This window comes from Bos mutus, chromosome 5 (assembly GCF_027580195.1).
Source record: "Bos mutus isolate GX-2022 chromosome 5, NWIPB_WYAK_1.1, whole genome shotgun sequence".
Taxonomy (NCBI): Eukaryota; Metazoa; Chordata; class Mammalia; order Artiodactyla; family Bovidae; genus Bos; species Bos mutus.
The window spans coordinates 15395221-15410950 of NC_091621.1; the positions used below are offsets into that span (position 1 = coordinate 15395221).

General features: G+C 39.3%; 1 protein-coding gene across 4 annotated transcripts in view; it reads left to right on the top strand.

Annotated features, from left to right (window-relative positions):
- The first annotated feature begins 1112 nt into the window (after positions 1-1112).
- The window catches only part of RBMS2 (RNA binding motif single stranded interacting protein 2), an 83944-nt gene continuing 69326 nt past the window's right edge, over positions 1113-15730 (top strand). For 2 of the 4 annotated variants that reach the window (XM_070370424.1, XM_005903445.3), the window contains exon 1: positions 2303-2495. In XM_070370424.1, coding sequence (XP_070226525.1) covers positions 2430-2495 — 66 coding nt within the window. In that variant the 5' untranslated portion in view covers positions 2303-2429. Of the gene's footprint in view, positions 1409-1533; positions 1602-2302; positions 2496-10286; positions 10368-15730 lie in introns of those variants that run through there. The other 2 variants (XM_070370423.1, XM_070370425.1) reach the window with 2 other exon arrangements.

Here is a 15730-nt window from a genome sequence, read left to right on the forward strand (position 1 = left end):
TGGGGTCGCAAAGAGTCAGACACGACTGAGCGACTGAACTGAACTGAACATCTGTTAGCTTTTTACCAAGTGTTTACCAAGTGTGCCACGTACCTTCCTAAGGGCTTTATATGCGTTGCCTTATTTCACTTCATTACAATTTTAGGAAGTAGAGACTATTTACTGTATTTTACAGATGAGCGAAGTGAGGTTCAGACATGTGAGGTAGTTCTCCCAGTGTCACTCAGCTTGTGGGTGAGAGGACTGAACAGAACTTAGATTTGACCCTAAAGGCTAATGAAGGAGCTATTATCTCCGTTTTGGAAATGAGTGCGTCAGAGATGTTAAGTAACTTGGCCTAAAGTTACATAAACAGTAACTAACAGTGGTGTCAGGATCTGAATGCATGTCTGCTTTTCTCTAAAACTTATGGTTTTGACTATCTTAAATTCTAAGATATCGTTGAGCATTAAGGAATGCAGTAAGAGAACACAACACATTGAGAATATTAGGATTTTTAAGAAATTAGGTTGAGTGTTGTTATAAACCTCATTATATTTATTTATCTCTGCTGGGTCTTAGTTGTAGCACACAGAATCTTTTTAGTTGCAGCATGAGAATTGTGCTCTAATATAGAGTTGAAGTGAAATGTTAGTCACTCAGTCGTTTGCGACTCTTTTTGACCCCCACTTCACTTCAGCTCTGTATAGTAATTAGTTCCCTGACCAGGAATTGAACCCAGGGCCCCTGCATTGGGAACGCAGAGTCTTAACCACTGAAAGATAAACCCCATTATAAATCAAGTCTTAAAGACTAAGGTTTTGTGCCATATTGTTAGGCTAAGGGAGAAGGACCTAAATGGCAGTGATAACTTGGCATATAGTGAATGAGAACCTCTGAGGGCAGAAAGGGGACTTAAAAAAATATGGCATCGGTGGGAGATGCCTTTATTGATTTATTGACTGCATTTGGCTGCTGTGCTTCCAGTCTCAGTTGCAATTCCCACATCGAGGCTGTTCCCACCCTTCCTGTGTCCCTTGAGCTTAGCAGGCACTTCCTGTCCTATTAGAAATGAAAGTTAGAGATTGGGGGTGTGGTATGTATGTATTTACTCTGCAGAATGTTGGTACTCTTTGTCCCTTTATGATAGCAAAAAGCTGACAGGAGAACTAGAATAGAGACTGGGACTTCATTTAAGGGAGGGTTTGGCCTTAATGTTTGTTGTGGCAAAGCAGACAGGTTAATTTATTTCTTAGAATATCCACTATGACAGTGAGGGGGCCTTAAGAAGGGATTTGAAGGCTTTCATCCTATATACTTGGACTAGATTGGTAAATTACTGGATAGTGTTTTTAAATTTTTGGTTTCCTACAAGTTGATTTTATTGTTAAGGTACCTTCTACAGCACATTCCTTTAGTAATATTAGAGGTAAGTGTTGCAATTGTGTTAAATTTTTGACTCTAAAGTTAATGTTCCTTTCCTCCTAAGATCTTTGTATTTTTCTTCTCTGTGAAGCGTGTTTTTAAAATAGTTATTTGTTTATTTTTCTGCAGTTTAGAGACAGCTTGAAGCAAACATCCCAACTCTGTGAACTTCAGCTTGGGCATAAACTTCAGATAGGGTGAGTAATCGTTTCAGTTTCATGGACCTTGAAGCTCGGAATAGTGGGATGAAGATTCATATAAGATAGCTTACAATTGTCAAAGAAATCACTAGGCAATTACGTCTCAGTCAAGCTGGGGGAAAAAAAAGCACTAAGCATCAAGTTTCATGACTTAGTCCAGTTTGAAAAATCATTTTTGAAGTCATACCTGGGGGAATCTGAAAGGATTAAGAAGCATCAGCGTAACCCGAGAGAAATAAAACTGTCCAAAGATCTGAAACTAGTTACTTCCCATCCTCTGTTTTGCTTGTCTCTGCTCTTCGGTGAGCTCTTTTGTTTGTTATTCTGTGTGTTAAGCTCACTGTAAATATACAGTGTGTGTGTGGGGGGAAGTACTGAGCTTATTTTCTTCACATGTTCTCCAAAGCAGTGTCCCTTTAAAATCAAGCTTGGAATCTTATAGCTGAGATCTAAGGAGAAAATGTCCTCATTTTTTCCATGAGAATCTGAACTTGTACAAAATAAATAAGAAAGGGGATAGAGTTGAAAGAGGTAGACCTAAAAACTTCTTTTTGGTCTAACTGCTAAGCCTATGAAAAATTAAAAAATAACATCTTGGGCATTAGGACCCAGTGGAAGAGCCTCACTCAGACTCGGGGTTAACTTCTATCAGTGACGTAAACAAGCAGCCCTAGCTCATTCTTTACTCCCCCTCCCTCCCCCCTCTCCTCCTCCTCCCTTTTCCCTCTCCCTTCTCTTCCTCCCTCCCTCCCTCCTTCTCTCCCTTCTTTCCTCTCCCTTTCCCTCTCCCTCTTTCTCTCTTAGCTTCCTGACATTAAAGAGAAAATGCTGCTATCAGTGACGTCCAGGCCTGGGATTTCGACTTTTGGCTATAACAAGAACAACAAGAAGGTAGGGAAAAGTGCTTTTTTGGAATTCAGCTACTTCCTTTTCTGGGGATCGGGGAGTGCCCTTGGCTTTAACATTCTCCTTAAGAGGGGAAGAGGCTTCCTCTCCTCTCAGCTCCTCTCCTTTTCCACCACTTTTTTTTGTCATCTTTTCTTACCTGGTTCTGAAGTTCCAGGAATTTACAGTCCCTTACCTGAGGCCTGAGAAGGCAGTGAAATTAAAAACAAATCAAGCTTTGCAAGTTCGGAGCTTTGTGAAGTTAGTTTGACTTCCTGCTGATGTATCCAATTTTCACAGGGAAAATATGTCACCTCAAACCCTGGCCCCCAGCCCGCTCACTCCAAGGTTATTTCGTTGTTTTGATTAACTGCATTCTCCTCCAGCCCACCTTCCTTCCTACCATTCCATCAGCGTTATCGGGTAGCTTGAATACAGTCAGTGAAATCACAGCTTCATCTGAGGACTGAGTCTACTCTTGGAGCTTAGATAGAGACCCTACTCCACCCAGCCTGTAGGCAAGGAGTTTTTAAGAGAAGACCTTGGGAATTAAGGCAGAAAGTTCTAGGATTCTTTGGGGTCTGCCGCTAAGCTGGGGCTTCCTGCTCTGCAGATAGCCAGGCTCAGCAGGCATCTTTGAAGTCTTTTTGATTAACCCACAGCTGCCAGAGAGTTGTGCTATGCTTGGGCACAGGGGCAGTCTGGGGAGAGGTGTACAGTCGTGCCCACAGTTGCCAAGGAATATCTTGGGCAGTTTCTTGGCATTTCAGTGCACACAGTGCTGACTAGGAGGAACTTTATGCTATAGCAGAAAGACCCTTTACCCTCTGTCTTGATTCTCTAGCTGTTCTTTGTAGAAAAAGGTGCCATATATATTTTAGGATATTTTGCTCATTTGATGGATTGTTGGGGCGTGGGAAGGGATTCTTGACACTTTCTTATATACCTAAGGAGTCTGATATAGGTGAACAAAGTATCTGATCAAGGCAGTGGGTAAATGTTTGGAACCGAGACACCTGGTGTTAGTTTATATGGTATTCATTCTGTCATTGCTTCCCTGGGGGCTCAGACAGTGAAGAATCTGCCTGCAATGCAGGAGACCAGAGTTTGATCCTTGGATTGGGAAGATCCCCTCGAGAAGGGAATGACAATCCACTCCAGTATTCTTGCTTGGAGAATTCCATGGACAGAGGAGCCTGGTGGACTACAGTCCATGGGGTGGCGAAGAGTCGGACATAACTGAGTAACTAACACACCGCGCGCGTGTGCGCACACACACACACACACACTCTATTATATCCTTAAGAAATATGGGTTCATATGTTATCAATTTTATGTACACACATAAATCAATATGATTTTGACAGAGGGGTAGCTCATCTGTCTTTATTCTCTTCAAATCTTGTATGCTGCTGCTAAGTCGCTTCAGTCGTGTCCGACTCTGTGCGACCCCATAGACGGCAGCCCACCAGGCTCCCCCGTCCCTGGGATTCTCCAGGCAAGAACACTGGAGTGGGTTGCCATTTCCTTCTCCAATGCATGAAAGTGAAAAGTGAAAGTGAAGTCGCTCAGTCGTGTCCAACTCTTAGCGACCCCATGGACTGCAGCCCACCAGGCTCCTCCATCCATTGGATTTTCCAGGCAAGAGTACTGGAGTGGGGTGCCATTGCCTTCTCCGTCAAATCTTGTATAGTACCGTGTAAAAGTTTCCTTCCTAATTTTTTCCCTCCAAGTCTCTCAGATTACCCATTAAAATACAGTAAAATGAATTCCAGAAATTGTTTTTTTCCTATTAGTACCCATGTATTTGATGATATCTAAAATATTCTTGTTTCTTAGCTCTGTACTTCCTTTTCCGCTTGTTGTATAGGAAACATTTAACCAGCTTCTAAATCTAGGATATTGTAGGGCAGGGGTCCCTAACCTCTGGGATCTAATGCCTGATGCCCTGAGGTGGAGCTGATGTAGGAATAATAGAAAGAAAGTGCACAATGAATGTAATGCTCTTGAATCATCCAAAAACCATCTCTCACGCCAGTCTTTGGAAAAATTGTCTTTCACGAAACCAGGCCCTGGTGCCAAAATGGTTGGGGACCACTGGTTTAGGGGATGAGGGTTATTATTGTGGACTGGGATTCAAATATATCTCTTTCTGATAACTTGTAAGGTTTGAGAAGCGCATTAAGAAACCTGGGATGGGGTAGATCGTAATTATTCAGGGTATTTGTCAAATGTTCTTCGGGTTCTTATAGGTCAGCATTATGATGACATCACTTTGTGACTATGACACCTTGTGTGTATATATAGGTTTGTAGGTGTTGGGCCTATTTAAATGAAGTGATTGCTACGTTACTATTTGTCTTTTTGTTGATATGTACAGCTTAATGTGTTCATTTTTTGAGAAGAATGTTTGGAATGAATCTGATCATGTAATCTGGCTGTTTATATACTGAAGGTTAGTTTTTAAAATAAGTTCTTAGTTTTTAGTAATGAACGTAAGACATATTTATTTTTAAAATTTAAGCATCAAGAGGTATATAAAACAAAAAATCTTCCCTTCATGTCCTGAAGTTACTTACCTAAATCCCACCTGGTAAGGGAAGTAATTAGTAGCAGCTTGCTTTGTCTATTCTACCAGACTTTTTTCAAAGTTTTAATTTTGACATTGGCTTATTTGCCGTTTCTATTAATACCTAAGTTTGTCAGGTAGAACAAGTCAATGTGAAAAGTTTTGGAGATCTCTGGAACATTTGAAAAACTGAAATAAAATTTTAAATTTTTGAAAAGGTATACATTATAAATATCTGCTTTTCTTTTCCATCATTTTGTTGTACCAAAATCTGTAAGTAACAGATTTGTAGAGATCCGTTTTCTTTAAGGAGTATTTTTATATCATAATTTACTGTAGTTGTCACTTCTGGTTAGTGGAATAAAAATAATTTCTTGAGTGAGCTCAGTGTGAAAAGATTTATTTGTACAGCATTTTTGTAACTTGATTAATTTTTATTTAATGTCTTTTAAAAGTAGAATTGTTTGGGGACTTTCCTGGCAGTCCAGTGGTGAGGACTCAGTGCTTTTACTGCCATGGCTGGGGTTCAATCCCTGGTCAGGGAACTCACATCGTGTAAGTCCTGCAATTTGGCAAAAAAAAAAAAAAAAAAGGATTGTTTTATTTTGAAACATATTTGTATATTTTATCAGAGAAGTTGTTTCCTGAGGAGCCAAGGACAATTACAGTTTTCTTACTCTTTCTTGGCTGTTGTAAATATAGGTATACAATCAACAAATGTATAATGCCTGATAAAGGCACACACATTCTTTCTCAGGATGTACTGTTAAATATCCATTCTTTTTAATGGAATTAAATAATCACAAGGGCTTCCCTGGTGGCTCAGTGGTAAAGTATCTGCCTGCCAATTCAGGAGACACTGGTTTGATCCCTGGGTCGGGAAGATCCCCTGGAGAAGGAAATGGCAACCCACTCCAGTATTCTTGCCTGGAGAATTCTAAATCATAGAAAGGAGAAAATGTGAATTTCAAAGAGAGATTCTGAAAAATTATGGTATTTAAAAAAAAAATCTATCTTAATTATTCTTAGTTCTTAAAAAAAAGAAAAGACTAAAGGTTAAAAAGATCAGAGTTCTAAGGTCTCAACACTTCCTTCAACTTTGGAAAGAGTTGCCTCAGTAGAGAGATTTGTGTATAGGTGAGACTGAAAGAGGAAGTGTTTGTGAGTAAAGGAATTTCAGACTTGTAAAGAGCCTAACCACACCTTCCCTGACATCATCTTCCTGGCATGTGTTATTATAAGTTAACTCCTCGGAGCATCAACAACCATTCCCTTTGGAAAAAAAGAAAAGAGACTTTGTTTAACTTGGGATAATTTGCCTTCCCTGACCTATTTTGCATAAGTTTCTAGTTCTTCTTGATCTTAACATATTGAAGGCCATATTGGGGTGGGGAGTTGTGGGGAGTTGGGTGGGGTGGAGGAGCAGAGGCCGTGATGAGAGCAGAACTGGCTGGTAGGCATTGCCAGATTTTCACTCTTTAAGAAGTTTGAGTTACCTGAAGTCTTTGGAAGAGTTAACTCAGGAGAGCAGAAAGTGGGAAGCAATACTAGAATTGTTTATACTTCTAACAGGGAGAGAGAATTTTTGTGTGTTAGCTACATTTTCATCTAGTTTCCACTGAATCAAATTTAGTAGAACTTTTATTTAATTTGTTTTTTGGCCACAATGTGTGGCATGTGGGATCTTAGTTTCCCCACCGAGGATTGAACCTGTGCCCCTTGTAGTAGAAGCACGGAGTCCTAACCACTGGACTGCCAGAGAATTCCCTGGTGGAACTTTTAAAGTCCAACGTCTCATGACCAGTGGCAGCTAATAGTTCTGGTTATCGGTAATAAAGGGAACTCAGTTGGTTAAAGTTTACTGGTAATGTGTCTCCATTGATTCCCCCTTTTTTAGCTCTACTACACTAATTTAGGCCTGTATTACTACAGTAATAAACATCCCACAGGATCTCCTCGTCTCCTGTTTCTCCACTCCCTACCCCTTGTCCCCAAGTAATTTTATACCCGCTACCAGAATAATCTTCCAACATTCCAACAGTATAGTGCTGAGCATTTCTTGTGTAAAAACCTTTGATGGGCATATGTGTGTTAGTTGCTCAGACATGTCTGACTCTGCGACCCCATGGGGTGTTGCCCGCCAGGCTCCTCCGTCCGTGTGATTTTCCATGCAAGAATCCTGGAGTGCGTTGCCATTTTCTTCTCCAGGGGATCTTCCTGACCCAGGGATCAAACCTGGGTCTCCTGCATTGCTGGATGGGTGTATATTACCTGCTAAACAAAATCCAAATCCTTAGCCTAGTGCCCGCTGTTGGTTCAGCTTACCTTATCTCCCCCACCTCCCCTGCACGCTGTCATTACACTGACTCTACTTGAACCAGTTGTGTTATCTGCAGTTCTCTGGCGATACTCTTTGGTTGGTGGTTTACATTTCTAATCGCCTAAGAAAATATGCTGTAAGACAGAAAAATATAGAAAAGAAATAAGACAGAAGAAAATATAAATCAGAATAAGAAGTCAGGTACTTCCCTGGTGGACCAGTGGTTAAGATGGTACATCTCCAATGCAGGGCACCTGGTTTCAGTCCCTGGTGAGAGAACTAAGATCCCACATGTTGTGGGTGTTCAATGTGGCCAAAAAAAAGTCAGCTAGAATTAAAATGCAGATGTGCAAACCATAAGAGTTAATCTTGGAAGATGAAGACTGATGAATAGTCATGATGAATAGAATTAAAATGCAGATGTGCAAACCATAAGAGTTAATCCTGGAAGATGAAGGCTGATGAATAGTGGAGAGGTGGTTGGTGACTTTAACAAGCAATTTCAGATTGGGGAGTAAAAGCAGGGTTGGAGTGGGTTGTTGAGTGAATGAAAGTAAGGAAGTATAGATGGTAAATATAGACTGATCTTTTAAGAATTTGGATTAAGATGAAAGTGCAGGAAAAAAATTTAAAAAACAGGCAAAATGTCTGAATAGATATTTCATCAAAGAAGATCTACAAATAGCCATGAAAAGATGTCCAGCGTCATTAGCCATCAAGGAAATAAAAACCACAGTGAGATAACACTTCACACCCACAAGGATGGTTGTAATCAAAAACACAGATAATAGCGTGGTGTAATTATACCCTTATAACCTGCTGATAGGAATGTAAAATGGTGCAGCTGCTTTGAAAAACATTTTGGCAGTTCCTTAAAAGGTTAAACACACTCCTAGGTATATACCCAAGGGAAATTAAAACAATGTCCACACAGAAAGCCTGTACATCATGTTCATAACAGCATTATTCATTATAGCCAAAAAGTAGAAACAATCCATATATCCATCAACTGATGAATGGATAAGTAAAATACTATATTTACCCATACAATGGAATTTTAGATTTTATTCAGTGATTAAAAAGTAGTAAGAGTACTGGGACTTCCCTGGAAGTCCACTGGTTAGGACTCAAGAGCATGGAATTGATCTCTGCTTGGGGAACTAAGATCCTACCTGCCGTGTGATGTGGCCAAAAAAAGAAAAAGTAATAGGGTACTGATACAGTCTACAAAATGGAAGAACCTTGAAAAAATTATGTTAGTGAAAGAAGCCAGTCACGAAAGACCACATACATTTGACCCTTGAACATTGCGGGGCTTGTAACACCAGCCCTGTTCAGTTGAAAATCCACATATAAGCTATATTTGATCCTCTGTATCCATGACTCCTTCATATCCATAGTTCTGCATCCTCAGATTAAACCAATAGCAGAAAATCCACATGTAAGTGGACCCGTGAAGTTAAAATCTGTGTTGTTCAAGGATCAGCTGTATTTGATGCTTCCATTTGTATGAAATGTCCAGAATCAGAGATAGAAAGGAGATTAGCAGCTCCCTAGAGATGGAGTAGGAGAGTTCAGAGGGAAAGAAAAGTGACTGGTAATGGGTATTGGGAGGAGGCAATGGCACCCCACTCCAGTCCTCTTGCCTGGAAAATGCCATGGATGGAGGAGCCTGGTAGGCTGCAGTCCATGGGGTCGCTAGGAGTAGGACACGACTGAGCGACTTCACTTTCATTTTACACTTTTATGCATTGGAGAAGGAAGTGGCAGCCCACTCCAGTATTCTTGCCTGGAGAATCACAGGGACAGCAGAACCTAGTGGGCTGCCGTCTATGGGGTCGTACAGAGTCAGAAACGACTGAAGCGACTTAGCAGCAGCAGCAATGGGGTATTGGGTTTCTTTTTGGGGTAATGAAAATGTTCTAAAATTGATTATAGTGATCCAAATACCATTGAAATTATATTTTAAATGGGTTAATTGCATGGTATGTGAATTACATCTCAGTAAAGTTGTTTTTATTTTTTAATATTTTCTTTATTTTTTTAATTTGGTTGTGCTGGGTCTTAGTTGTGACATGTGGGATCTAGTTCCCTGACTAGGGATCAAACCCGGGCCCCCTGCAGTAGGAGCATGAAATCTTAGCCACTGGACCACCAGAGAAGTCCCAAGTTATTTTAAAAAGATGGGGAGCAGAGAAATGAGATAAAGGCTGAAAGAAGATAGTGGTAGTGTGGGGAGAATTTTCTTAAAGATGGGAGATACAGAAGCCAAAATGTGAAAAGGTTCATGATCAGTTACTTGATACTTTCCGAATGTATGTGTTTCTTCATAATCCCTCCTATTCTCTGATTCTGTTGTCTTTGTGCTTCATGTAGTATTCAGCCTCCGATACTTTTTTGTTGTTGTTCCTTCCTTTTGGAATGGCCTTACTATTTATTTGTTCATCGGACTCACATTCATTAAATAGCTCCAGAATGTGCTAGGACCTATGTAAATAGACTGTTATTTCTTTTATTAAAAAAAAACAAAAACAACAACAACAACCAAAAAAAACCCTTTCTCTTGGTGCCATTTCTTTCTTCAGCTGCTGTTCCATTTCTCTTCTTCCCTGTATATAAACTATCTTGAAAGAATTGTTTTTTTAAGAGTTATATATACTAGCTGTCTCTAATTTATTTCCTTCCATTACTTCTCTTTTATTATATTTAATATATTTAATAACACAAAAGATTACATGTAAGTATAAAGCGTATCATGTACGGATATGAGAGTTGGACTATAAAGAAAGCTGAGCACCGAACTGATGCTTTTTACTGTGTTGGAGAAGACTCTTGAGAGTCCCTTGGACTGCAAGGAGATCCAACCAGTCCATCCTAAAGGAAATCATTCCTGAATATTCTTTGGAAGGACTGATGCTGAAGCTGAAACTCCAGTACTTTGGCCACCTGATGCGAAGAACTGACTCATTGGAAAAGACCCTGATGCTGGGTAAGATTGAAGGTGGGAGGAGAAGGGGATGACAGAGGATGAGATAGTTGGATGATATCACTGACACGATGGACATCAGTTTGAGTAAGCTCTGGGAGTTGGTGATGGACAGGGAAAACTGTCCATCACAGGGAAACTGTCCATCAGTTTCCCTGAACTGAAACTGATAAAGTGTAATAATAAGAGGAACACCTGTGGGCTTCCCTGGTGGCTCAATGGTAAGGAATCCGCCTGCCAATGCAGGAGACGTGGGTTTGATTCCTAATCCAGGAAGATCCCATTTGCCACAACTACTAAGCCTGTGCTCTTGAGCCCAGAAGATACAACAACTGAGCCCACGAGCTGCAGCTGCTTAAGTCCACACACCCTAGAACCTGTGCTCCACAACTAGAGAAACCACCACAATGAGAGCTCACGTGCTACTACTACGAGAGAGTAGACCCTGCTCGCCACAGCTGGAGAGAAGCCCTCGCAGCGGCAAAGACCCAGCACAGCCAGAAATAAATACAATAATTAAAAAAGAAGAACACCTGTAAACCCATCTTCCAGCTTAAGAACTAGAATCATTGCCTGTAAATTACGTATACTTAAGAGTTTTTCCCATCCCACTGCCTGCCTCCCTTCTAAAGGTAATTGCTCTTAAATTTTATATTTATCATTCTATTGCTTTTTAAAAATATAGTTTAAAATCATGTTTAATTTGCTTTTTTACATTGTTCTAAGTGCTTTACATATATAATTTAATCCTCATGACAGTTTCATGATTATTTTGCCTGTTTCACAGATGAGAAAAAATGAACTACAGAGAGCTTAATAATCACGTTACTGGTGAATGGCCCAGCTGGGATTTGAACTCAGATTGTTGGCTCCTAATCTGTGCTGTCAACCACTGCTTTATTGTCTTATTGCAACACAGTCTTCTGTTTGTTTCCATTCAGTATTACATCTTCATGATTTCATTCATGTTGTATATTTTATTCATTTTTTCCTGTATAATATTTCATTTTGTAAATATACCATAATTTATCCATTCTTCCACCAGTGAGCTTTTGGACTATTCCAGGCTTGTTTGTTTTTGCTGTTCCTAACATAGCTGCTCAGAATATTATCATATATGTGGCACAGTTGTGTAAAAATTTCTTTGGAGTTTATACGTAGGAGTGGGGTCTCTTTTTCTTCCTGTATGCATATAAACAAGCTTATAGTTTCTCTCATCTTAAAACAAAACAATGGAAATCCTGCTTGATCCCATTTCTTCTGCCAAGTTACTGTCCCATTTTTCTGATCCCTTTTACAATCCACCTTCTTGAAAAAGTAGTTCCTCTAAAATCTCTGCTTCATTACATTCCACTCTTTTTCTCAATATTTGCTTTTTATTTTTTAATTGTAAAATATATTTAACAAAATTTGCCATCTTATCCATTTTTAAGTATCCATTGTAATGGTGTTAAGTATGATACATTTACATTGTGCAGCCAGTCTCTAGTAGAACTCTTCATCTTGTAGAACTGAAATTACCCCATTAAATGACTCCCCCATTCTCCCCTCCCCCCAAACTATTGGCAACTACTCCTACTTTCTATCTTTTATGAGTTCTCTAAGTACTTCATATAAATGTAGTCATACAGTATTTGTCTTTTTGTGATTGACTTATATAACTTAGCATAATGTTTTCAAAGTTCATCTATGTTGTAACATATATCAAGGTTTCCTTGCTTTTTAAGGCTGAATAATATTACATTGAATGTACATACCACATTTTGTGTATCCATTCATCTGTGAGGGATACTTGAGTTACTTCCTTCTTTTGGTTATTGTAAATAGTGTTTCTGTGGACTTGGGTGTATAAATAGCTCTTCAGACTCTGCTTTCAGTTCTTTTGGGTATAGTCCCAGAATTTGACTTGCTGGATTATATGGTAATTCTATTTTTAATTTTTTGAGGAATTACCATATTATTTTCCTTAGTGGCTATACCATTTTATGTTCCTACCAGTAGTGTACAAGTTCTGATTTCTCCGAATCCTTGCCAACACTTATTTTCTATTTTTTTGATAGTAGCAATCCTAATGGGTGTGAGAGGTACTTCCTTATAATTTTGATTTGTATTTGTTTAATGATTAGTGATGTTGATCATCTTTTCAAGTGCTAATCGGGCATTTGTATATTTTCTTTGGAGAAATACTGAAGCCCTTTGCCCATTTTTAAAGTGGGTTTTTTTTGTTGTTATTGAGTTTTAGGGGTTCTTTATATATTTTGGATATTAATACCCTGTCAGGTATATGATTTGCAAATATTTCTCTTTCAGGAAGTGAATTTTTATAAACAAGTTCTACAATGAAAAGAAAAAAGCATCTTGATATATAAAAGTTTTAAAAAATTTGTAAAGGCTTTTGAAATTTAATTTTATTTATTTTTGGCTGTGCTGGGTCTTTGTTGCTGCTCAGGCTTTCCTCTAGTTGTGGTGAGTGGGGGCTACTCTCTAGTTGCAGCACACAAGCTTCTCATTGCAGTGACTTCTCTTGTCGCAGAGCACGGGCTCTAGACATGCAGGCGTCAGCAGTTGTGGCTTCCCGGCTCTATAGCACAGGCTCAGTAGTTGTGGGTAATGGGCTTAGTTGCTCCTTGGCATGTGGGATCTTCCTGGCCCAGGGATCAAATCTGTGTCTCCTCCATTGGCAGGCAGATTCTTTACCATTGAGCCACCAGGGAGGTCCTAAAATTTTTAAATCAGAAAGTGTTGAAGACTGCATGGGTGCTAAGTTGCATCAATCATGTCTGACTCTTTGTGACCCTATGGACCAACTGTAGCCTTTCAGGCTCCTCTGTCCATGGGATTCTCCAGGCATGAATACTGGAGTGGGTTGCCATGCCCTTCTCCAGGAGATATTTCCCATCCAGGATTGAATCCACATCTCTTTACATCTCCTTCATTGGGTTCTTTACCATTAGTGCCACCTGGGAAGCCCCATTTAAGACTAAATTCTTTCAAATGTTCAAACAAAATGAAAAGCAACCTATTCAATCTCAATAATAAAATGTGTCCTTGGGGCTTCCCTAGTGGTCCAGTGGTTGAGAATCTACTTTGCAATGCAAGGAACAGTGTTTGGATCCCTGGTCCCGGAAGATATCACATGCTGTGGGGCAAACGAGCCCATCCGCCACAACTACGGAAGCCCACACCTTGGAGCCCATGCTCTGAAACAAGAGAAGCCACCATGATGAGAAGCCTGTGCATGGCAACTAGAGAAGGCCGGCTTGCAGCAATGAAGACCCCACACAGCCAAAAATAAATAAGTATTAAAAAAGACTTGATCTTGGTATATGATCCTTTTAACGTGCTGTTGAATTTGTTTTGGTAGTATTTATTAAGAATTTTTGCATTTATCCTCGTCATGGATGTTGGCCTGTTGTTTTCTTGTAGTATCCTCATTTGGCTTTGGTATCAGGGTAATGTTGGTCTCATGAACTGAGTTTGGGAGTGTTCCCTTCTATTGAGTTTTTTGGGAGAGTTTGAGAATTGGTGTTAATTCTTTGAATGTTTCGTAGAATTCACTTGTGAAGTCATCTAGTCCTGGAGGTTGTCGGTCTTATTAGTCTGTTCAGGTTTTCTATATTTTTTATTACTAAGACTTGGTAGATCATACATTTCTAGGAACTTATTCATTGCTTCTAGGTTGTCCAATTTGATGGCATATGATTGTGTCTTATGATCCTCTGTGTTTTTGTGATATCTCCTCTTTCATTTTAAATTGTATTTCTTTGAGTCCTCTTTTCTTTGTAAGTCTAGCTCAAGGCTTGTCAATTTTATCTTTTTTAAAAAACTAACGCTTAGTTTCCCATTGTCTTTCTATTCCTGATTTTATTTACTTTTGCTCTGATCTTTGTTATCTCCCTCTTTCTTCTAACTTTGGGCTTAATATGTCCTTCTTTTTCTTGAGGTAGTTTGAGATTTTTTTTTCTTTTTAACATGGGCATTAACTTCCCTCTGTGCTCTATTTTTGCTGCATCCCATGAGTTTTTGTATGTTGTGTTTCCATTTTTGTTTCAAGATTTTTTTTTACTTCATCTCTGACCCATTGGTTGTTCAGGGGTGTGTTTAATTTCCACACATTCGTGAATTTTCTAGTTTTCCATCTGTTATTTATTTCTAGTTTATACCGTATTGGTCAGAAAAGATACTTGGTATAGTTACGATATTTTTAAATTTACTGAGACTTTTTGTGACCTCATGTGCTCTATCCTGGAGAATGTTCCAGGTGCACTTGAAGATGTAATCTATTATTTTTAGATGGAAGACTATATATGTCTGTTAAGTTATTTGATCTAAAGTATAGTTCAAGTCCATTGTTTCTACATTGATTTTCTGTCTGGGTGATCTGTTCATTATTGAAAGTGGGATATTGAAATCCTCTGCTATTATTGTATTGTCTGTTTCTCCCCTCAGATCTGTTAATATTTGCTTAATATTTTAGGTATTCTTAATATTTTAGGTGCTCTGATGTTTAGGTCCTCTTAATATTTTCAGTTTAGTCCAGTTGCTCAGTCATGTCTGACTCTTTGCGACTCCATGGACGGTAGCATGCCAGGCTTCCCTGTCCATCACCAATTCCCAGAGCTTGCTCACACTAATGTCCATCAAGTCAGTGATGCCATCCAACCATCTTATCCTTTGTCGTTCCCTTCTCCTCCTGTCTTCAATCTTTCCCAGCATCAAGATCTTTTCCAGTGAGTCGGTTCTTTGCATCAGGTGGCCAAAGTATTGGAGTTTCAGCTTCAGCATCAATCCTTCCAGTGCTGTGAATCCTCTTGATGAATTGACTCTCTTATAATCATATAATGACGTTCTTTGTCTCTTGTTACAGTTTTTGACTTTTTTCCCCCTGATATAAGTATAGTCATCCTTGCTTTATTTTGGTTTCCATTTGTATGGAATATCTTTTTCCAGGCCTTCATTTTGTTCTTATGTGTGTCCTTGTAGCAAAGTGAGTCTTTGTAGGCAGCATGAACATCAGGCCTTTTTTTTAATGCATTCAGCCACTCTTCACTCTTGCCTTTTGACTAGGGAGTTTAATCTGTTTACATTTAAAGTAATTATAACTCAGTAAGGACTTATTATGGCAACCCACTCCAGTATACTCACCTGGGAAATCCCATGGATAGAGCAGCCTGGTGGGTTACAGTCCATGAGGTTGCAAACAGTTGGACATGACTTGAGCGGCTAACACACACTAAGAACTTATTACTGCCATCTTGGTAATGGTTTTCTGGCCATCTTGTAGTTCCTTTCTTCCTCTCCTCTCTTACTGTCTTATTTTGAAATTGGTAATTTCTGATATGATGTACTTTGATTCCCTTCTCTTT